At 38.9% G+C, this 24,599-nt stretch overlaps 2 protein-coding genes across 2 annotated transcripts in view; one reads left to right on the forward strand and one right to left on the reverse strand.

Annotated features, from left to right (window-relative positions):
- The first annotated feature begins 1,702 nt into the window (after positions 1-1,702).
- On the forward strand, positions 1,703-8,961 carry LOC110171859 (nectin-3-like). The gene is made up of 6 exons (XM_020937656.2): positions 1,703-1,913; positions 2,639-2,974; positions 3,249-3,351; positions 6,839-6,873; positions 6,963-7,018; positions 7,087-8,961. The coding sequence occupies exons 1-6, from the start codon at positions 1,862-1,864 to the stop codon at positions 7,225-7,227; spliced, it is 723 nt and encodes a 240-aa protein (XP_020793315.2). The 5' UTR covers positions 1,703-1,861; the 3' UTR covers positions 7,228-8,961.
- Positions 8,962-12,191: 3,230 nt separating this feature from the next.
- Positions 12,192-24,599, reverse strand: part of grik5 (glutamate receptor, ionotropic, kainate 5) — a 126,276-nt gene continuing 113,868 nt past the window's right edge. The window contains exons 15-20 of the mRNA XM_055163837.1: positions 24,197-24,370; positions 23,275-23,440; positions 20,671-20,896; positions 15,898-16,026; positions 14,236-14,357; positions 12,192-13,044 (exon numbers count right to left, since the gene is read on the reverse strand). Coding sequence (XP_055019812.1) covers positions 12,427-13,044; positions 14,236-14,357; positions 15,898-16,026; positions 20,671-20,896; positions 23,275-23,440; positions 24,197-24,370 — 1,435 coding nt within the window. The 3' untranslated portion in view covers positions 12,192-12,426. The remainder of the gene's footprint in view (positions 13,045-14,235; positions 14,358-15,897; positions 16,027-20,670; positions 20,897-23,274; positions 23,441-24,196; positions 24,371-24,599) is intronic.

Below are 24,599 nucleotides of genomic sequence, written 5' to 3' on the forward strand. Positions count from 1 at the left end.
TAAAGTCTTTTCAATATTATTGCTTACTGCAGTACATCTCTGTAGCAATATATTGTGCTTAAAAATGTGTTATTTTGTTATATAGACCTACTACTATATGGTGTGCAATTGAAATCCACTAAAATTAGAGGAAAAAAACACCCCCTGTAGCCCTACATGAACCTGATAGTCCATGAATAAGTCCACTGTGCGACTGCAGAAGACAGTATTACAAATAGCTGACTCTTTAAAATTTCACAAAAAAGTAAAAACTGAAATGTGTTTGTTTTATTTTAAAAAGTCAATTTTCACCTCTACTGTCATGTAGACACTCTGCTCACAGATGACTAATGCAATAGTTTGGTGTATGAGTAGAAATCACAGTGGTTGCCTCAGACCGACCTCACTGTGACACTTTCAGCACACACACACGATGACAGCAGTGGCAGCAGTATTAATCTCCATGGAAACAAGCTGATGACGTCACCAGGCCAAGTTACAGGTCAGATCTGTGGAGAGGCGGTCCCACTCAAAGTAACAATGCATGGTTGTCTTTACGGGCCTATACTGCACTATTTCTGATCTATGTTATAATGTTGTTTCCTCATCATAAACTTACCTGGAGTTGTGTTTTGTTTCATTCACAAGTTTAACACAAAAATCCTGCATATTTAGGCTGAGTTTGTCTCTCAATTGGAAACACTATTCCACCTCGTGATATCATGTGACAATGCAGGAGGTGCTCAATTGTGTTTTTAAATTCCACACACCTTCAGTAGAATCATTTGGATGATTTCAGCCCTGGAATTGCTGATATCTACTGAACTAAGGGTAAGAGGTATAGTTATTAACATGAAAACTATCACTTCCTGACATCACAAGGGGGAACAGTGCATTTTGAGCTTTGGAGATGTAGACAGACTAATGATGCAGGATAAGTCAAAAACAAAACACAACTCCAGCTATGTTTTTGAGGAGGTTACAGCATTATAAAATGGCTAAGAGGTAAGAATTGATTTAGTGTAACATAGGATCTTTAAGCAATAAAGCACATGTAATAGAACAAATGCAAGAGATTAATGCCATACTGTGTAACATTCCAGACAAAGAAATAACATATCCATGAAAACAAGCAGCTTCACCAGAAAAGTTGATGCACATGACACATGCCAAGGTAACAGTGGACTCCTGCATTATTTGGACATTTATTTGTTTTGAATTGCACATATCAGTATTTTCAGATGCAGTTTACCTGTAGACATAACTTTGAGTTTATGATTTAGGTTTAACACATAATAAGCATATCTCCATGAAATAGACAAGCAGCTGATGCCACTAGGGTAAATGACAGGTCAGATCTGAGAAAAGGTGATCCAACAGGTAGAAGACACTCCACAAACCCTTTAAATTTGTAAAAGAAAAGGGGATTATGGCAACTTTAATTTAGTTAAAACTTGCAGAGAACCAGTCTGGATAAACATGCGAGAGAGTAGACAGTACAGTTGTGTACCCATGTTGTCCTTGTGCCCTGCGGTACTCTGTGTGTGTGTTGTTGATGGGAAAAAAAAATGTCTACTGTTTAAGTCATTATATAAATCCTACATAAAATCTAAACGTGTTAGTGGGCTGTTTCCTGATGAGAAACGCGACACGCCCAGGAGCTAGTATCAGTAATACAGTATATGCGTGTGTTCAAAGGTCGACACAATCACCATGCTCTGGCTAATACCTCATTTTCAGCTTGACTTCCTCCTTGTTATGCTTCTGTGTCTATTCTTCTTGCTGGGTTGCTTCCTTTTGGTAAACCTTTAAAGGGGAAGTGGTGAATTCACATGGAGCGCCGCGCGCGGTGCTTTGAGCGCGTCCGAAGGCTGCGACAAATATGAAGCCGAGCCTGTCCCCGAGCCTCTGGCCCCTACTGACGCTCATCACAGGTGAGAAGCGGCTAGTACTCTCTTACATTTACTTGGGTAACTTTTACATAAAATTGTGCTTCTCAGAACAGTTTTCAGTTACTACATTTTAGCTGAGAGAAATAGGCTATTTTAATGCGCAGTAGTCTACATTTTGGTTAGGCCGCCTACTTTTTCCACTGCCGTGATGTGATTCAGAAATAGCCATAAATGTTGAAACTGATCACAAAAGTCACTTGTAACATTATTTATTTTAGTTGATGTCATCTGACACACGCACACACACACAGATTTATTGACAATATAAAATTTAAACATTTTTGTTGTCTCATAATTTAGTTTTGGTAATTGTATTTTTAGCCTTTACCCTTTACTCTCAGACCACTGCTTTGGACTTTTACCTGAGAAGGGTATTGTTCTTTAATGTAAAGCTAGGTCATCACTGTCGAAGTGCCAGTTTAAATCATGAAGAGATTTGTACAATAAAATGTGTATGTTTTGTACATGATTTGTTTAGCATAATCATAATTCAGTATCTCTCAAATGTTGATATGCTTGGGCATATTTGAAAAGTGCATTGAGAAGGAACTGCAGTCCAATTGCAGTATTTGTTGGAAACCTTGAGAAATTTCTCAAACTCTTCACTAATTTGGCCAACATAAATTAATGTAAAATGGACTCCCAACAATTAAAAGAAATAAGGATAATATAAAATATATTCTAACGGTTCTGCCTCCTTTTTTCAGTTTTGAAGGCTGAAATCCGTACGTTGCCCAAGGTGTGGGGATATGTGGGGCAAGAAGTCATCTTGCCCTGTGAGTTAATCGGTCAAAATAAGGAAAATGTTACTCTTGTCCAGTGGGAACTACCGCAATCTGGAGATAACAGCAACAAAATCGTGCATAATGTAGAGCATCAGCAGACAAATATACCTGATCCATACAAGGACAGAACTGACCTGAAAGACTATTCCCTGGTCATCAAAAACCTGGAGGCTGGAGATGCAGGAGAATACATCTGTTCTATGACAACATTTCCTGGTGGTTCCCATCCTGGGAGTAGAACCACACTAGTCGTAAATAGTGAGTATTACAGTATTATTACATAAGCCTGGTGTTAACAGTGCATTCATAATATATACATCTAAATATACATCACATAGGCTACATAAATAATTTTATATTATACTTGTAAAATTACCCATTGAAGGTAAAAGAAGAAAGATTTGATGGAGAAATTGTAAGAGAAGATCTAAACAATTATGAAGTTACTGTTTATTTAATTACACCACATCATTTGTGTTGTGTGTTTTTATGAATGCTTATGTAGTTGTTTGTTTGTTGCTTGTTTTCCCAGAGCAGATGCCGTTGTCAGCGGGGGTGGTCTCTTCTATAGTGATCAGCGTCATACTGCTGTTAGGGATCATTGCTGCCACAGTGTACTTCACTGTCATCAGACGGTCAGTGTGCAGTGTTCATGATGGTGGACTCAGTCACTCATAAAGCAGATCGATCGATCGATTGATCTATGTATCTATCATTCTATCTATCTATTATTCTATCTATCTATCTATTTAGTCGATTAATCGATAATTGATCATTAAGAATTTCGTCAATTACGTTAATTTTTATTCGACAAACCGAATGTAGTCCTGGCCGTCCGGGTTTTTTATAAAGTGATGCAAATGTCCGGGTTTCATTACCTTTCACTGGGCCATTAAATTGAGCGTCTCTTGTAGCTCTCTGTACACTCCCCGAATTCACACCAGGAGCTGCAGCAGCGCTTAACGTAGGCGGAGCTGCGCGTATGTAAGTTTCAATTCACACCAGAGCGTCAGAGACGCTCCTGCTATGCAGCCTGCACATCTTCTCACTGTTTTCAGACATCACATTTTGTACTTGCTTTTTATCATTTATTTTATGTTAAAGTGTATTAAGTTAGAATGTGTATTAAGTGTATTATGAATTAAGTGTACAACTGCAACGTATTTGCGTTTAATGAGGTTTAAATCTATTAGCACGCACATTAAACACCTCAGTTTTTTTTTTCTTAATAAGGTAAAATCACCTATAATTAACATACATTATGAGTGTGATTAAAATCATATGTCCGTCAAGGTAATAAGGCCGATACGCTTATATGTTGATACAGAGTCCTGCACCGATGGATAAGGGAAAATAGTCGCTGAAACGGGAATTTTAACGTTCTGGAATTTTAAGGGCGGGTCAGGACTAATTCAGGTCAAAACCAGGTCTAAACCAGGTCTAAACCATTACTAAACCCGGACTAAATCAGGTCTAAACCAGGTCTAATCTTGGAGAGAGAGAGAGAGATAGCGAACCCTGAGCCCCGCGGAGCAGGTGTCCGAAAAGCGCGATGGCTGCACATACCTCTTCTCCAAGCTCTGCACCGGTCCTTTCGCCCGCGGACACTCGGGGCTACACGGAAGGACCTCCGAGCACATTTCGACAGTGAGTCCTGGTTCTGGTTTAGTCCTGGTTTAGTCCTGGTTTAGTCCTGAGTCCTTGTAGAATTGGTGTCTGACATCGTAAATCACGTGCGCGTTGTTTACATCGCTGTCTTGACTTTGGTTAAATTATTTTGAAATTGTATCGGAAGTTTATTTTGACACCGCGTGTTTATTTCCTGTCTTTCCCCTGATAAAAACCTTGGAGACGCGCCGTTGACGCTGCAACATTAGAACTCCAACCTATCTCGAGCAGCGCGTCAGCGTCAGACGCTCGTTGGACGCGCGTATGACACTGTCGGTGTACACGGTCCGACCGGTTAAAATGGAGTTCTAAAGCAGCGCGTCTGCTGCTCGTGTGCTGTGCTGCTGCGCTTACGCGCCGTTGCGCTTTGGTGTGAATTGGGGATTAGAAGGAGTCGTGTCCACTGACTCGTGTTCTTTAGTCCGGCAGAAGTTGACCGCATCAGCGGCGCTGATTCAGCGCACAAGAGCTGTTTTTTTCTTCGCTTAGTTTATGCAAGTTTGTCATGCGGTTTTAAGTTTCGTTTCTGTGAGAGTTGCGCAAAGCTGCATAACACTGATAATGTCATGGGCTGATGTGGCTCTATAGTGTGTCGTAAAATTGAGTTTATTTATGCAGATTAGTAGTGCAGGTAGTAATATATATATATATATATATATATATATATATATATATATATATATATATATATATATATATATATATATATATATATATATACACATACATATACATACATATACATATATATATACATTAGGGGTGTCAAATTATCACGTTAATTGCGATGAATTAATTACAGTCATATTTTTAATCTCATTTTTAATCTCTAACTTTACTGTTTCTGTATGTGAGTTGTTTTATTATAAAACCTGTTTTTACACAAAAACACATTTATACACTTTTTTATTTCGGTAATTCCACTCATTGCCGGAAACCCACACAAAACGTGCGCAGTAAGAGTGATGTAAACGTCATGTTCACGTTCGCGGCATCAGTCGCACAATGGACGAGGTCGAAGAGCCAGTAGAACAGAGGCAGCAGTGCACAGGTAAAAAACACATTCGTGTCTTGGAAATTATTCTCCCGACGTGAAATATAAAAGAAAATAACAAATATAAAATCACCTACAACTTAAATGTCACTGGTGAAAACAACCTGCATAGGCTCATGATGTCTGCACTACTGTCCTATAGTGACCTGCCACATGAGGGGACACGCACACAAACACACACAAATACACACAAACACACACAAACACACACAAACACCTTCATCATCGTCATTAACCTGAGAACGCGCGGATCACGTTTCCTTCCGTAGACACTGCGCCGCGTGTGGATCGCGTTTTCTCGCGTACGCTGCGTAAACCGCGCTTCCTCCTGTGCGCCTCTAAACCAGAACTAACACCAAGACTAAAACCAGGACTAATCCAGTCCAGGACTAAACCAGGACTAAACCAGGTCTAAACCAGGACTAAACCAGAACTAAAACCAGAACTAAAACCAGGTCTAAACCAGGTCTAAACCAGGACTAAAACCAGAACTAACACCAGGACTAAAACCAGGACTAATCCAGTCCAGGACTAAACCAGGACTAAACCAGGTCTAAACCAGGTCTAAACCAGGACTAAACCAGAACTAACACCAGGACTAAAACCAGGATTAACCCATTCCAGGACTAAACTAGGACTAAAGTAGGACTAAAGCAGGTCTAAACCAGGACTAAAACCAGGACTAAAACAAGGACTAAAACCAGTGATCTCATATATAAAGCATTTCTCTATCAATAATATTTTTAATATGGTTAAGGAAAGACTGGACTTTTTATTGTCTTTAAGGAGACAAAAGTTATTATGTTCAGATTTCCTCGTCTTTGCTACTTTACAGCAAACAGTTTCTTATTCATGGAGACTTGGGCTCAACAGCCAATTTGGAGAGATTTGTTAAACAATAAATGACTTTATAAAGTCACTTTTTTTAATCTATATCAGTCTTTTGATCTGCCACAATAATGTAATAATGAATTTAAATGAAAATACCTCAAATTGAAGGCTTTTCTCAGCAATTTTTAGGTGAGATTAAAATGAGATTAATTAGATTAATTAATTACAGATCATAATTAATTAATCTTTCAATTTTTTTAATCGCATGACAGCACTATATATATATATATATATATATATATATATATATATATATATATATATGTGTGTGTGTGTGTGTATATGTATATATATATATATATATACATATATTTATTTATTTAAAACAATTACTATTCAATTGAAAAAAATCTACTATTTGATATTTTGTAGCGGCAGTTAAAGTATAGGAACCTTAGCTTAGCTAAAATATACAATTTGTACAGTCCATTTGCTTAAAATCACTAAACTGATCATTTTGAGAGAATGCACTTTTAAATTAAATGTACCACTTTTTCTTTTATACACAGACGTGCACCTTCTTCAAGGAACCACATCTTCATCGGTGAATACGTTTACTTCCTTCTTTACTGTTATAAATGTTATAATCGCACTTTTACTTCTTCAGTTCATGAATGTAATTTCTATCTTTAGATACTCAGAATGCTGTCTGGGATCCATCCAAACCATCTCTTATAAAAAGAGAAGAGGTAAGATACCTCATTGTTTGGACCAGAATCTCTTCTGTCTCTCTCACTCTCTTATATTTGTACTGCAGGTGGTCTATGCTGCTGTGAAGCTGCAGTCCCCCAATCACAGCCGAGTAAAATCTTCAGATGATTATGTGACATATTCAGAGGTCAACATGGTCAGAGCAAGACGAGATGAGGAATTGTACGAACAAGTCATGGAAATCTAGTAAGGAAAAAAAATTGCGTGAATGAAACTCACTTAATCAAACAAATACACACATACTACATATTTCTGTTCTCTTAAAAAGAAAACACAGGATGTGTTATTGTTTTTAAACTCCATACACATTCAGTAGAATCATTTGGATCATTTCAGCCCTGGAATTACCCATCTCTAAACAAAAGGTAAAATATAGCTGTTAATTTGAAAACTGTCACTTCATGATAAGGTAGAACAGATCACTTTGAGTTTTGGCGATGTAGACAGACTAATAATAAAGAATTACTCAAACATGTGTGAATGAAACAAAACACAACTCTAGGTATGTTTTTGAAGAGGTAACAACATTATAACATGGTTTACAGCTCACAAGAGTCAAACTAATGCAGTCCACCATCATATTGCCTTGTATTTCAGTCTCTGTAATGGCAAATCATACACCACTCAATGACTCATTCATTTTTGTTCCAGTCTGTAATTGAAATGTTCCAGCTTCAGCCAACAATGGCTCCTTTATGTATACTTTATGTATATTTATGTGATGCTGAATTAGTTTGGAAGCTTTTAAAATTTATTTTCTGAAAGACTAGCCTACATGACACAATATAAAAAACAATGCAGTTTGATTGGTGGCAATGGGAAGAATACTTATACAGAATACTGAATACCTGCATTAAAATGCATTTTGTAACAAATCAGAATACTATATTTTAAATACTTACAAAAGTTCTACATGAAGTTGCATCGCAATGTAATATTAACAGTGTTATATTTGTTTGGCTGTATTTTCTTTTATATTTGTTAAGCTGTGTTGTTTAGTCTGCATTTTAGAGAAGTAACAACTTTTGAATGTCAGCAAATGAAAGAGTAGCTGTACCAGAATACAGTTGCTTAAAACTGAATGTCTGCAGACAGTTTGTGGTTGTTGGTTGCGCTTGTTTTTTCCACTTCTAAAATCTGTTAATCACACTCATCTGCATGTGTCTGGTTTTGTGTTGGTGTTGTATTGAAGTGTATCACCTCTGAAGTGCTGTTTTGTACAGTTTGATCAGGTTGATATAAAGTTTGTGTTACTTTCTGTTTTGTACAGTTAAAATATATAATGTCGCCTGCTGTGCTGGGCCCATTTGGTAAAAGCCAGTTGAAGACCTTTTTTGAGAATGTGAGATGGTTAATGGGATGAGATTAAAAACTCACTAAAAAGGTCTGGCGTACGTTTTGTTTATAAATATATGTGTGCATATTGTATTTCTTTGTAAAGGGCCTATTTTACATTATTTTCTGATCTATGTTATTATATTGTTTCCTTGTCAAAAACATACCTGGATGTGGTGGTGTTTTGTTTCATTCACACATTCTCTCACTCTGTTCCACCTTGTGATGTCATGTGGTAATACAGGAATTGCTCCACTGTGTTTTTAAACTCCATACATCTTCACTAGAATCTTTTGGGTGAATTCAGCCCTGGAATTGCCCATCTACTGAACTAAAGGTAAAAGCAGCTGTTAACATGAAAACTACCACTACATTACATTTTGAGCTTTAGAGATGTTGACAGACTAATAAAGGATTACTTAAACATGTGTGAATGACATAAAAAACAACTCCACTCCCCTCTTTAAGCAGGTGAACATCTTAATCAATGTAAATATTTTCACAGATACTGTCACAACAGGCAATTTGTTTTTGAAATCAGTGTTTGAATGTCTGCAAAACACATGATTTATTTTGTATCAATGTGTATGCCTTTATATGTTTATAAAAACATTGACGTATTAAATGCAAAAAAAAAAAAACTTTTCTATCTTCATGGAGACCAAACCAAACCAACTTACAAGTTATATCTATGGAGAGGCAATCCTGCTTACAGAATGCCTGTTTTTCTAGATATTTTTGATTTACTATAAAACCACTTCTAATTAAATGTATGTAAGGTAGAACTGTTTAATATCATACTGTGGAACATTGCAGGAAGAGCAATGGCATATACGTAGAAACAAGCAGGAGACAGTATGTAACCAAAAAGTTACATACTGCATTTTTAACTTCTTGATGGTAAAAATAAAAACATCTTTATTTTAGGCTGTCTTCCCACATTGTTCTTCTAACATACAGAATATTTCACTGTGGCACTTTTATTATTCTTATTTATTTTGAAATGACCCTCCCTTGCTTTTCGTCTAAACAACTGCCACTGTTGATGCTGCCTGCTGCCGGCTGCCAGTACAGTTACACACAGCCTGAACCAGAGAAAACAGGAGGATGGAGAATCTGAAGATGTATAACAGGCGGTTGGGGCTACAAACATCCAGGGAATCACAAATGAAGATGTTGCTTAGAGTCTTGTCAGCATTCCACGCACAGAGACAGGAGTAAACAAAGAGCATGAAGAAGGCCCATCAAATCCAAGCCGGCCTCTGCTGACAGCAATCATTTAGGGAACAATGTAATGTGGGCAAACATACTTATCAGTCATTATCTGGGGCACGGTGGTGTGAACAAATCTCTTTCAGCAGGAGTAGGAAGACAGCATACAACGGAGCACAGTTCACCTACACAACAAAGGAGTCCTATGGGGAATTTTAATGTGAGTTGTACTGCATGTGAGTTCACTCCAAATGAATGTTAAATATGCACAAGAGATGAGATATTATTAAGAGACAGGAATTAAAAATGATGATTGGCAGCACCCAGAGAAGCGGTGATTTAAATTTCAAATCAGGTCTCACAGGATTTTCCAAATGGAATATGTTTATGTTGGTTTATTTGTCTGTGAGATACTGTGATAGTGTTGGGATTTGAGTAATGGTTTTCTATGTCTATGAAATTTTGAAAAAAATGGCTTAGTAAATGGAGAAAATATTTGTTGTAGTGTGTATGTTAAGATACAAAGGCTTTGGTTGTAGTAAGGGCATTTTTTGACCATTTTTTTGTCCTTTTGTTTGTCACAATTATAAAGTGCTTGTGTTATTATGGGCTAAGTACTCTGAATTATATCTGAAGAGTATTGAGAGAAGTATAAAGAATTATCAGGCCATGTACTCACCATTTAAATCTATTTCCACTTGCTAATTCATGGTTTCCTTTTGCAGCATGAAGAGATTATTTTTGTGACTCATCTTCGAAAAAAAACAACACATACACACACAAAAATCCCTGGATTTATAGTGGTTCTCAATCATCCATGCCACATCCAATACAGTGGCCAGTTAGAGATATCTGAACAAATGTGAACACTAGACATGTTGGTAAAAGTTAGAAAAGAAAGATAAGAAAAGTTTAAAATGAATTCTTCCATATATGCGAATAAAGAAGATTCCTTGTGTGGTGTATTTGTGTTTTGGAAGAGCACAGAATAATCCCTGTTAATGGGCAGTGACGCAGTGTGTGGTGGTGAATGATTTGAGACCTGTTTAAATATTGATAAATTAGAGTCAAACAAATAGCACAGCTGCAGCTGAAATCTATGCAAATAATACTGAGGGCAGTGGTTCACACTTTTTCATACAAACGATAGCTTGTTTTAGTGTTGTCTTATTGTACATAATATTTTAACAATAGCAATAAGTTGATTACATTCATGGGGGTAAACATGTGGAATAATTGGTTAAATGTACTCTTCAAATATTTATCCCTGAACTGAGATCTTCATTTTGAGTCAGTTTTTGGTCACTGGATCAAGGGCTCTTCATTTCAAAAGATATGGCTTCTACAGTGGCAGGTGCTCTTCGGACTGATTTATTGTAAATTGGTGCGCAATATAGGGTTGGGAAAATTGTAACTCTCCTCTAGAAAACTCAGTATCACTTAAGTGTGTTCTTTTACTTTACCTCTGACTGACCTTGTGCTACTTTTCCTCCTGTCATCAACATTGTGCACTGAGGCATTAGCAGCCATGTGGAACGTGTACAATCCAAAGCATAAAAGCCAGCACTGTATTCCTTTAGGCTCTGGGGCTAATACAGTACTATACAGTATCAGGGCAGGAATGGAGTTTAACAAAACAGTGTGCTTTTACATTAGCAGCTCCATTAAAAGAGATCTAATTCCTTTAATAGCCTATGTTAAAACATGCATTTCTTTCAGTTCTCTTTATCAGCATGTTTTCTTGTACTCAATCCCCTTGTGAATGGGTTTGCAGCCACCAAAGGGAGTAATTAGGCGATCAAAAGCTTGAGACAGTATTGACGAGGGTGTGTTGAGTCTATCAGTCTGGCAGAAGTCGCCACTGTGGACAGCCAAGTCTGTCGGTTAAACAGTGAGCGAGGAAGTAGCCCGCTGGCGTATTTACAAGCCCCTCAAAAGATGCCCAGAATTAACAAATCAGGACAGATCGAATGGAAACCTTCTACTTTTGTCTCATTGGGATTCTCCAGTGTGCTCTCTGCTTCTTGGGTTCCCCTAGCCCACTTTTTACTTGCTTCCCCTATCTACTCTCCCTGTCTGTATCTCCTCTACGCTTAGTGAACAAAGGTGAAAAAGTACAGGCTTGGCAAGACTTATTCTGGATAACAAGGGACATTAATTTCACATTTCGAACTCTTGCTCTCCGGCACACACTCCTCTTTGTAGTTGTCTGGTTATCTCTGAATGTAGAAAGGCTAAATGGGCTTCTCACTATGAGGGCATTGAAAGACTTACTGAAGACATACATAGAACATAGTATCTTCTGCTACTATTTGTGAATCATTCATTCAGCTACTCCCAAAAACAGTAGGCACACACAGAAGAAGACACAACACTCAAATAAGTAAGTCAAATCTCTTAGTATTTTATAATCCACCATATTGTCACAAATAGGCTGTATTTAACTCTGGATTCCCACTTTGAACAATGGTAACAAAACAAGACAACCAAAAAATAAAACAACAGGAAATTATTCTCTGGAAGTCTTTATATGTTCTTTTAAATCACATACAGATACAGTATGTCCTTTGACACAGCTCCCTTTCACACCAGAGATTGTTCTCTTTCGGCAAAGTGTCTGTGTAAGACTCCAATCTGGAGGTGAGGAAAGTCAGGAAGCTTCTGTCTCTTCTCTTCTGTGCAGACTTGTTCACACCGAGCAGTTCTGTGTACGGGAGTTTCGTTTGTCAGTTAAATTTTTCTGTAAAAGTCCATTCAAGGACGCGCACTCCAAACATCAGCAGCTTTTGTCCAAAGTAACAAAACATTGGTCCATTAAGAAGTAGTTTTTGTACTGCTCTCAGTCCTGGTCCCCCATCAGGTCTGTGCTGTTACTGCTGTGGGGCGGACAGGGCCGGCTGCTGTGGGGTGGAGGGCTATGGTGAAGTCTCCTCGGACTGGGCCCTCCTCCACCCTCACTGTCTGTGTTAGAGGAGGACTGGGGTGGAGGTGGGGGCAAGCGAGGCAGGGGTGCAGAGGAGGGGGGTATTCGGCTGCTTGTGGAGCCTATACTGCCCCCTGCTCTCATGTTCTGGATTCTTCTGCACTCCTGGCAGATGCGCACGTGAGAGCACCCCCGCCCTGGCAGCATAACTGGGGTGGGCGCCGGAGGGGGAGGGGTAGAGTTGGCTCCTAGAGGGTCATCTAGGATACGCTGTGGTCCTGGGCCAACATCTGCAGGTCCTGTACATGCCCCTCCAGCGCCCCCGGTCAGTGGTCCTGCTCCACTGTAGAGCTTCCCGTTGCTCAGACGCATCTCTCGGACCAGGCGCAGAGGCCGTGGGGCACCCATGGCGACACGCGCAGGGTGACGCAGCGCTGCCGAACTGCTGAGGGGTCGACGACGACGCAGGCGGGAACTCTTCTTACATGAGACGGCGTTTCGGAACTCTGTGATCATTTCCTGACAGACAGACACCTGCAACAAGGAAAGGAAGGAGGGACGGAGGGACGAAGGAAAGGAAGTACAGAAAGGAGGGGAAAAGGAAGTAGGAAGGAAGGGTGCCACAGACACAAAGAAGAAAGCAGGCAGCAGAACAAGGCGGTAGTGAGGCAGGGCACAGAGATGAGGAGTGGGCAGAAGAGAAAGCAAATTGGAAAAAGAAGCCAAAAATAAAAACAACAAGGCAGGAGCATGTCAGAAAAACAGACCCAATGAAGCATGGGAAACCAAAGAGTCACAGGAGAAGGGCACAGAGGTCAACAAATGGAAGAGCAGTGATGGAGAGATGAGGGGAAGGATGAGATGATGGCAGAAGTGGGAGAGGATCCCAGGAGCAGAGAGGGTTATTACAATCTAAACACACAAAACACCAAAATGTTGTTTAGTTCATGGACACTTCTTGGTATGGCACTATGTGGTATGGACCGACAAGCAGGCTCAAACACAGAGTACACTCACACACACCATGGCAGCTAAACCTAAATATCTTCATCATTCCAACAACAGTGCCGCTAAAATTCAAAAACACAATGCATTTTCACATACTACATTCCCAGTGAAATAATAAGAAAGAATGTGCTCACACAAACAAAAACAATAGTCGCTGTCGGAGAACAGACACTGATGCCCAAATGGATGAGTGAAGGAGAGAGAAAGAGAGAAAGAGAGATAGATAGAGACATACACGCACAGTGAGATGGATGAGAAGGAATCCAAGAATGGAAACGAAGAATACCAGTGTACATGTGAGGCATGTAAAAGAAGATACATCATGACATTTAATGCAGAGGAAAAGATCACACTACTCTTAATGCAAGCAAATATTGGCTTTCCTCAATATTGCTTATCCATACACACGTCAGTTTAACATTACACTTACTGGTATAAGACGAGACAGTTACAGAGCACAATGGCTACGGACCAACACATGCATAGATAAATCTCATTTTCTAACTAATTTGTGACATTTTTGTGTCAGATCTCACCATTCCTGTCACTTCACATGCACAATACATAAAATAAACAAAACACACAAAGTGGAGGTTTATATTGATGACACAGACAGACAGGCAGACACACAAGCAGAGTCAAAACGGCTGGCGGGATGCCATGGGAACCTACTGGGGAGTGTCTGGGGGGGCGGCGAGGGCAGGTATGGGGGCATACCTCATCAGTCTCTGCCGAACGCCGCGTCGACCACACAAACTCCATAATGGCCACGAACACAGCAATGATGAGGCCACAGATCAGGACCACAAAGATGCCTCCAATGTTCTCCATGCCCAGACCTGAACAGAGCATAGACTGTATATGTAATGGACAAAGCTAACCTGCTAGCCACCGTGTTCCACATAGGTAGTGAGCATGGGGATGCTTTGCTTCAGGCTCCAACTGACTGATTTAAAACATAAAAACACCTGCTCTACATGATCTTGGTGTTTTTATTTCACTATTTTGTCCATATACAAATTCCTATTGCTAATATGGAGCTCAGCTTCAAACTCACAACTTCTAGCTTTGACAAGCTTCATTTGACTGAAGCTAAATGCTATGGATGATGTCACACTCACTTAGTCCACTTCTTTAAACAGTCTATGGCACAGAGCCATCAAAGACAGACAGTGAAAAAAAAAACGGTTATATCGACCATGCAGACATAAGGAATAAGATGGACCATGTAGAAAATATGGTAATACCCCTAGAGAGTCTGGATATGTTCTTATAAGTTTGATCTATAATTCATACTTTAGGGTTCAAAGAAGAAGAATTAAGGATAAAGTCCCCACAGGTATGAAACTGCTGTAGAACATGGAGCCAAATTCAGTTCTGTAGCTAAAAACTAAGAGGAAATGCTATGGCCATTGTGTATGCAGCTCATGACACCAGCCAAGTATGGAAGACAGATTTAACTTTGAACAGTCTGTGCCTCTCTCTTTAAAAATGCAATTTAAGAAAAGCAAGTGGAAGTCAAGGTTCCTTAATTACCATAATGAAAATGCAATCCAATTAATAAGTAGAAGTATATGCAACTTCAAAGGGCAACGCATGAAATACATCTAAAGCTAGCCAAATGAATATCTTTATAACAATCAAATTAAGGTAAATGGTCACATTTACGCTTTGCCACAGTTGGGGCCTTTAGCCAATCAGCTCTCATCCCGTAGTGTCATACAGCGACTCACATGGCTCAAGTTTGTGATAAATAAAACGTTTTAGATGCAGACAGTGTCTACCCATGTGATTTCATCACAAAGTTCTGTTTTTTCCAATACACTTACTGGGAGGAAAAATTTATTTTGCTAATTTAAAAAAAGGGTATTTCAGCTTTGCTGCAAGTCACTGTAATGTCCTAAAAAGCATGGAAACTGTGTGTATAGGACAGCTGAGTCTAAATGTTTTTGGTATATATTTTAGACATTGTAGCTTTTCTGAACAAAATATATTCCGCTTTTGGTGACAATTCACAAAAGTTTTTTTTTTTCCCCCCAAATTCAAATGCACAAAGCAAGCGAGTGAACACATATTCCTCTGCCTTGGCAAAAACCTTGGCATACTGCACTCTGATGTTAAGGGTGTTACCAAAACCATTTTTAAAAGAGATTTCCATCTGACAGTCAAAACAAAAGAAGCACTGTCATTCTGTCCTCTCCGGAACAATTCCAATCACAGAACATAAACAAACAATGAAAAGTATTTTGTGCTTAGCGTCCTTCTGACAAGGGCACCAAGCTGCACGTTGGCCATTAGCTCGTCTGGAGAAGGGGGCGCTTGACAATTCCTGTGGACATTAGCAAGACAGTGGCAGATAGACGGCTGCAGTCCACTGACCCTTGGCGCGATGGTCCTCCTCTTTGGGACATTGGCCTCCTTCCCACCATCGCCTCTTCAAGATCTCCAGACGGTTATTCTCCTGCAGCTGGAGGATGGCCAACGTGATCTCATCCCGGAAAGGAGAGCCTGAAAGAGAGAGACGGGAAAGAGATGGAGAAGGTGAAGTTAGGAGTGCCAAGCTGGAGGCACTTTATTTATTTTAAAACTGGAGCTAAGAACAGGATCACAAAAGCAGCCTGGGTGAAGCTACAAGTAGTCTTCTATTGTAAACATAAAACAGGGATTACTCAGATGAAGGGTGCGATTACGGCGATGTCATATCATGTCTACAAAGTGACACAAACACTATCAGAGTTGGTCATCAACATCAAATGAATTGTGTCAAAAAGACTATTTAATTATGAATCATATTTGCATAATCCACAGAGGGATTAGTAGTTAGGCTTGTAGGAATTAAGCAACATTAAGTCTGACATCACAAAAGCCTGTCTTTGGCTGGCTGGGGATGTTGTAAATCCAGGATAACTAGACTGATAAACAAATTAGACAGAGCGTTGTAGTCAAATATTTTTCCCTTAACAAACATGCTTTTGTGCCTATGAAGTTATCCACATTATAATTACAAGTAGATCCAAGGCTGAATCGGTTGAATAAAAATAAGACAATGGCAGAAAACAATTCATTACTACAGTTAATATAGCTGCAAGCAATGTACAAGCATTCAGTTAAGTATAGGAAAAGAATTCTTCCCACTTGTGTTTAGCATTAATGTTTCTGATTTGCGATTTTCTTGATTAAGAGTACTAACTTCCTTCATATGTTATTTAGTTCTCTGCATTTGACCCATTCTAGGGTGACCTGTCAGGAGCAGTCCACAAATTCACAGTGCTGCAGATTGTGTGCATTGCCTTTGTTAAAAGATGTACCTAGTGTGTGTCTCTCAGTTAATCAGAAAAAAAAAAAATAGTTGTGACTGGAATAAATCCACACAGAAAGATGGAGAACATGTAAACTCTGCACAGACTGTGGGATTACATAGACATCTGCACGGAAAGAACAAACGTCACTCGGGACTCAAAACCAGGACACTGATATATATACTGATTTGGCATATGTTGCACTTAAAGGTCCTATATTATGCTGTGAACTTTAATTCATGTTATAATGACAATCGTCACTATATTACCCAGTGAAGGCTACTTTTTGCCCAGATAAATAAAAAAAAAATTTAAAGGGCCCATTTTATGCTATTTTCTGATCTATGTTATAATATTGTTTCCTCATCACAAATATACCTGGAGTTGTGTTTCATGTTTGAGAGAAGAACTCCTAAATATGCAGGGATAGTGTGTTAAACATGCGTGAATGAAACAAAACACAACTCCAAGTATGTTTGTGATGAGAAAGCAACATTATAACATAGATCAGAAAATATCATATGTGCCCTTTAAATCCTTTTTATTTAGCTGGGCAAAAAGTAGCCTTCCCTGGGTAATATAGTGATGATTGTTGTGTCTACTCTGCCAGTACACATTACTGCTATTCCAAACTTCCATAGTCTACTGTAAGATTTATAAAGTTATTGCAAGCTAAGAAATGTCAAAATGAATCAGCCAGTCCAATTTGAATAATAATAGAAAACTGCAGCACTAGAGCATAATCATTACCTCTGCGCTGGATAATACAAATCCTTCAAAGCCACTTCAGATGTATTTGCAGATTTTTCATCACCTTTTTGTGCTTGTTTTGGGACTAATGGGACTGGCAGAGAGGAGCCCCCTTTAGAGTCATCTTTTGTTGCAGAATATTTCCATGATTCTTGCACTCAGCCTTCATCTTAAACCTCTGCGCTGGCATGGAGTGTCTGAAGTCTACCCACTTTTATCCTCCAAAGGTGAGTCGTAAAGCCAGAACAGTAGGAGATGACTACACAATCGAAAGTCAATCTGGCCTTTGTATTATAAGATTGACCCAAAAAAAAAAAAAAGTTTGTGGCGAAATGAACGTGTTTTTCATTAGCAGTGGGTTTAAAATGAGGATAAGTAAGTAACAGATGGATTTCATGCTGAGATTGTTACCCAGATTATTTAGTAATAGCAATGGTGTTATTGGTTGGATAAGCATTACATTTTCAGGCAAAGTCTGTAATAGGGCAACACATAATTTTATAGTGTTAAAATCATACACTGCATAAAGAAGTGGACTAAGGGAGTGTTACCCATAGCATTTGGCTCCAGTCAAATGAAGCTCACTGAAGCTTGCTGTTACAGGACCGAATTTGGAGCCAAGTTCCATATTAGGAATAGGAATTTACTAATGGACAAAATAGCAAAGTAAAAACACCAGGATCATGTCGTGCAGGTTAATAGGAACATTTTAAGCCCAAAATCACAAGGCTCATTCAAGCAGTTATAGAGACAAGGGTGACAATTCTTTAATGTAAAGACAATTGGAGTCAATGGAGTAGGAAGCACCCCCCACACTAACTTTGTATTTGGGATGCAGTGGTTAGTGGGTTAGCTATGCCATTTTATATATACAGTCTAAGATCTAAGCACTGAGTAATATCAAATTTACCATTGCAACTTAAGGTTATCGCTGTTTGTGTGTATCTGTTTTCAAAACATTTATGCACAGTATTTCTGAGTGTTTTAGACCAAAACAACACTTTACTTGCATCTACCTTTGTACACAATCAACTTCTCAACACTTATTCAGAGCATTTTCACAAGCTCCAGGTCCAGAGGTAAATAGAGCACAAGTGGAGAGCTCGTTCACTGTGACTAGATGACCACCTCCTCCGTGGCCTGCTACCCCAGAGGAGCCGCTATAAATCACCGGCCACTAAAACCAAGCCTTTTCAAAAATAGTCCTCTCCCCATTGCAACAACACACTCAGGGGGAATTGCAGTGTTTGGAACAGTACAGTCTATTCTCAAACGCCGCCACTGATTCCAACGTGAAGTGCACTTACGAAAGCAGTTGTACAACGCTTCTTTTATCTGACTTGTCTCTCTCCTTTCAGCCTCCTCCATATTTTTGTTTCCTTTGCTGAATTGGACAGGACTTTCTTTAAGGCAATTATTGTCATCACTTGAAGTTGAAACGTTTTAGATGAAAAAAACCCAAAAAAACACACACACAAGATAATTTGCTGGTCTTATTTGGCTACACTGTTTATTTTATCTATTTATCCTTATTGATCTAGTTTGGTGCAGGGCATTTCCAGCTGTCAATCAATGAAATTCTACATAGCCTATTATAGATTATAAATTAAGATACGCAGATAATCATTTACTCCTGATCCCAGTTTATTCAAGCAGTTTTACCACAGTGTTCCCCAAAGAGGTTAGTGGGGCTATAGGTGGCCCACTTTACTCCACTCAACTGTAAATAGACCCTAGACTAATGACTATGTCCTTGACTACTTCGGATAAGAGTCCACTTCCACTACACAACCTTGAGATTTAAGATTTGAGGAAAATCGCTCTAAAGCAGCTCTTACCTCTCTATATTATATATCGCAGGTGAAAGCTCTGTATTTAATCAACCCCCGTAAGTCTTTGTGACAGCCATAATCATAATAATAACAGATTTGTATCCCCCCTGACATAGTCTTAACTTTCTCCCAGAGCATTTTGAGTAACCTTTGAGTCATTTTCTCTTACCTCTGTGACTGCAAAGGGTGCAATTTTATGCCCCATCATTTAGATTAAGTGTCCTCTCAAGTGGCATTACTTTCAGTACTGTGAAGGCCACTGCACATTGTCATGTTAGATCAGGCAAAGAAGTCAGAGACAAGAAATCCATATATCTCTCTAAGCTTAAGCAACATCCAAAACAGTTGTTCTACGCTATCTTAGGCTATTGAACGCTACCTAACTGGGCTTTAGTGCGAGCTCCAGAAACATGCATAATTTAATACGTGCTTGTCTACTACAACATCTTGTTTGTTTAGCCTTAAACCACAAGCCCTTTAATAGACCCAGTGCAGCTGTAATGTTTGTGTCTCCCCTAGATAGAAGTGTCACTGCCATTGACTTTGATTCGGGGATCACTTGAATGGTGTAATTAACTGCTACGAGATTGTAAGTGCTTGTTAAGATATCAGATATCAGATATAGACTACTTTGCTCTGACAGAGATTACACCAGCCAAAGTTATTTTTTCACTTCAGTTTAGGATTTATAGCTCAGTTTGAACATCATTTTATAGCTCAGTTTTAACATAATAATAATAATAATAATAATACAGTTTTATATGGTGCTTTTCACTTAAAGATACTGCCCATAAGTAACACAAAAATAAGGACAGGACAGACAAAAAAGTAGTTAGGAAGTAGTCATGGGTGAGGGTTGTAGGCTGTGAGGAAAAGGTAAGTTTTGAGCAATTTTTTTGACGGTCTTTAGTGAGTCAAAGTTTCTGATGTGAAGGAAGAGAGAGATAGAGACAAAGACAGTTTTCTCCTATGCATTCAAAATTTTAGAAACTTTATTTTAGAGAATTATGTCATTTCTTTCGGTGTATGCTAATATTATCTAGACTATTTACAGCTACAATCCAGAGCTGAAGCTGTGTGTGTGTGCCTTATTTGAGCTCAGTCTCTTGCTATTTCTGCTACTTATTTAGAATTTATTATACCATTAATATTTTTCTCTTTGTTATTGTAATATATTGTGATGTGTGAGCTACTGTGCCCAAATAATTTCCCTTGTGGATCAATAACGTTTATCGATGTTTAAGAACACAAAGTTTGGCTGTGTATATTACCTAGAGGCATGCCAATCCCGTAACCCTTGGTATCCAGCAGGCCTCCGATCTGCGTTAGGTTACAGTTGAGACCACGGTGATACTCATTCATGGTGCTCTCCATCAGAAAGGCATATTTGGAGTTGAGTACACGTGCGATGCCCTCCTCTGTGCTTTTCACAAACACACTGGGTTGCTTGGAGTACATGTAGTTCCACATGCGCTGGTAGGTCTGGTACCGCGAGTTCTGGAAGGTTGAGAAAATAAAACAATCGATCTTAGAAAAAAGTTGAGCAGGTAGGAAAAGTCATTCTAAAAATAACTTAAGACAACAGTGTATCTCTTCTGCATGCATATGAAGGTCCAAAATACTCACTTTCACTCCCATTTACCTTTTTTAATACAAGATAAAGATAAAAAATATATGTTATGAGTGAGGTCCCTTTATCAATGTAATCACCAGGGCCTTCACTGGAATAGCACAAATAAATTCTACAGAAAACAAATAAATCAACAGGTTATTTTCTTATACTTTGGGGGCATCATATTTCTCACAGTTAGAGGAAGAATAAATACTAGAAGTGGGATGGTAGGTACTGAAATCAAACAACAAGATTAAGTGTTTAAGTGGAAAATTACATACTGCCTTTTAGTGTAAGGAAATGCAGAAAATAGACATGTTAGAGTAGTCTGGAAGAAGGAGTGTTTATAATGGATTAGACTAGAGTGGAGGTAATGTACTGTTGCATTTGGGGGCTTATGTAGGCAAACAGAGACCACGCGCTCTTATATCTTGGTTGTGGACACAAACAGCCAGAGAATGCATAAACAAACAGGCCCCCAGACTGGCACATCGCCATTCCCCGGGACCGCTCTCGAGTAAACACAACATATTTTTAATACACTCACCTCCACACACACACCCACACACACACCCACACACATGCCCACACTTAAACCAACACACGCACAAACACGAAGGCCTGGTGACAAACACAGATGTCGACACAGATGCCAGAAGCCCTCTCAGATGCAAACAAAGACAGTCAGCCACTTAAATCCAGTACCAACAGTCATAAAGAATATATGATACCTGCATTTCAGGCCTAAGGAAGCGTCAGAGAAACACATGCTTGCATAGATCAGGATGCTTCCATATGGTGGTTGAATGACTTGAGGTCTTATACAACTTTCTACTTCCATACATTGTCTGTAAATTCAATCCACCTTCTGTCTCTTTTGTATCCACACCCCAAAAATAAAAGCTTAGAGAGTTTGTTTACTAGCAGTTGAAGAACAAAGGGAAGTGTCTAACTTTGCTTGATATCCATATTACACCATTTTCTGCCCTATTATAACGTTGTTTCCTCATAAAAACATATCTGGGTTTGTGTTTTGTTTCATTCACAGGTTTACTACACAAACCCTGCAGAAAACATTATGTCACACCTTGTTTTGCCCGGGAATTGCGAATCTCTATTGAACAAAAAGTAAAAGGTAGTTGTTAACTTAAAAACTACTACTACTAATACATAACATCACAAGGACATGACACAGAACATTCTGAGCTTTGGAGATGTAGACAAACTAATACCAGAGTTACTCAAATGTGTGAATGAAAGAAAAAAATGCGGAAGTAACAGCATAATAATATAACATAAGGCTAACAAGAATCCATTTTATGTTATATCAGACCTTCAATTCTATTCTGCTCATCACAACAAGATTTATATAAAAGGAACAACCTGAAACCTACATAGACAATATTAAAAGGAAGTAACTTGCTGAATGGTAAATGCAAAATACTAGGAAGTTTAGTGCTCATGGAGTTGAAAAGTTATCTTAAAAGTGCTGCTAACTTTATTTTTTGTCCAAAAGATATCTGCAGTTATGTCATAATATACGTTTACACATTTAACCTTGCATTCTTTTAGAGTGAGAAGAGCGAAAACAGTAAAAACTTCACTCACAAAAAACACTGCACGACAAACAGCCTTAGTTAACTGGCTAATAAAATGTGTTCTGACGTTAGCCTTGCATAGTATAAGATAAATGCAACACTTAATGCTTTAAGTAGTCTCCAAAACTCTCACTTAAAAATATTCTTTTGTGGAGCCAGACCTATTTACTTTTGACAATTTTCTGACATAAAAGCAGCCTTTATTTTTTTGTATGGGAAGAACTGGAGTTGTGGGGTAATGAGCAGAGAAACAACCATAGACTGTATAAAAAAGTGGACTAAATGAGTGTGACGTCACCCATAGTGTTCGGCTCCAGTTGAATGAATCTCACATCACGAGGCTAGCACTTACAGGGACAAATTTAGAGTTCCATATTAGTAATAAGAATTATAAAATAGCAAAATAAAAACACCAGGATCATGTAGAGCAGGTTAATACAAGCATTTTAAGCCCAAAATAACAAGGCTCACAGCAGCAGTTACAAAGAGAGAGGTGATAATTTCTCAATGTAAATTCCATTGGAGCTGATGTGGATAAAGCCGAAAACAACCCCATGTTCACTTTTTATCTGGAACGTGGTGGCTAGAGGGTTAGCTATGTCCATTTATACAGCCTATGATAATAACATAAACAAAACCAATGGTAAGTTTTAGGCCTGTCATACCATAAAGAAAGTCATGGTGCTGCCTCCGTGGATGGTCCCGTACTCAATGTTGGTCTGGTCGGCCAGGTCGTCCGGAGACTCGATAGGCACCTCCATCCTCTGCACGGTGAGGAAGGCTGCCAGGTTAGCCGTGTAGGAGGAGATGATGATGAGTGTGAACGCCCACCTGTGTGATGGAGACAGATCACGTGACAGTAGCATGGCGCGCAACTGCATCTTTCACTGAAATGAGACGCTTAAGTGACCTTGTGTTAAGATTAAAACGTGCTCCATGGACATATTCTTCTACTTAATAACAATATAAGACATACCCTTCCTCTTTCACTGTAATTTGCTCTTTTTTATTCTGCCATTAACACTGTGGTTCTTGCATAGCAACCTTAACCTTCTCTGAGATTCAGTTAATATTTTCATAATGCTGCTCAGAAAGTTGTTAAAAAAGTAAAGCTGAAAATAAATGATAAACAGAGTGCAGTCAGTACACTATAAATCCTGCTCCATCAAGGTCAATGCTCATCTTTATTCAGAGATTGACCTTGTTTATGTGAATTGACGACACTGTATATTGCCGTTAACACAAATAATATAGAAGATACTGTGTAAGAGACTTTCAAATTTCAAGTTTGTCAGAATCTGAATCAGTTTCATTGCCATTATTACTGAACAAAATTCCCAAACTAGGAAATTCCTTCAGCCATATATTTAGAGAAAAGTGACTTATCACCAATTTGAGAAAATCGAGTATGTCATGAAATTATACTAATGTGCGGTAAGTGAAATGAATTAGTGGTAAATGCCTTTTAAACCTTCTCCAAATCATTGTAAACTTTATTGGTCAAACCAAACTCTTCATATTTTACCTAAAAAGGAGAAACAAATGCATGCATTCAAAAATAATTTCATAATTGCAATTGTAACTTACCACACTCCACTGACACATCTGGTGGACAAGGCTCTGGGCATGATCTCTGATCCCTGCTGCATGAAGCCTCCCACTGGGAACCACAGACTGTTCCCAAGAGTGTACTGGTTCTCCAACATGTCCCTGCGCTCCCGGAGACACGGGTGAGGGTTGTACCACTCATAAGGGCTTAACCTGTCACCAAATAGGAGCACAGCAAAAAGCCCCAAGGTCAAACAGCTGTACAGTAATATTACTTGTCATATCCTCCTAGCTATCACCGATCAATCATCGGATTGCTGTCAAAACTGTCTACAAGGTAGTGTGAGGTAAAAAATCTTGGTGTGTGACAGGTGGCGTGTGCTCCATGAGACAAACGGTGATGTTCCCAGATGTGTGCGCTGTCGCTTTAGTGTGATGTAAT

This window comes from Boleophthalmus pectinirostris, unplaced genomic scaffold, assembly GCF_026225935.1.
Source record: "Boleophthalmus pectinirostris isolate CB_2022bp ecotype Guang Dong unplaced genomic scaffold, ASM2622593v1 HiC_scaffold_6, whole genome shotgun sequence".
In the NCBI taxonomy this organism is placed as follows: domain Eukaryota; kingdom Metazoa; phylum Chordata; class Actinopteri; order Gobiiformes; family Gobiidae; genus Boleophthalmus; species Boleophthalmus pectinirostris.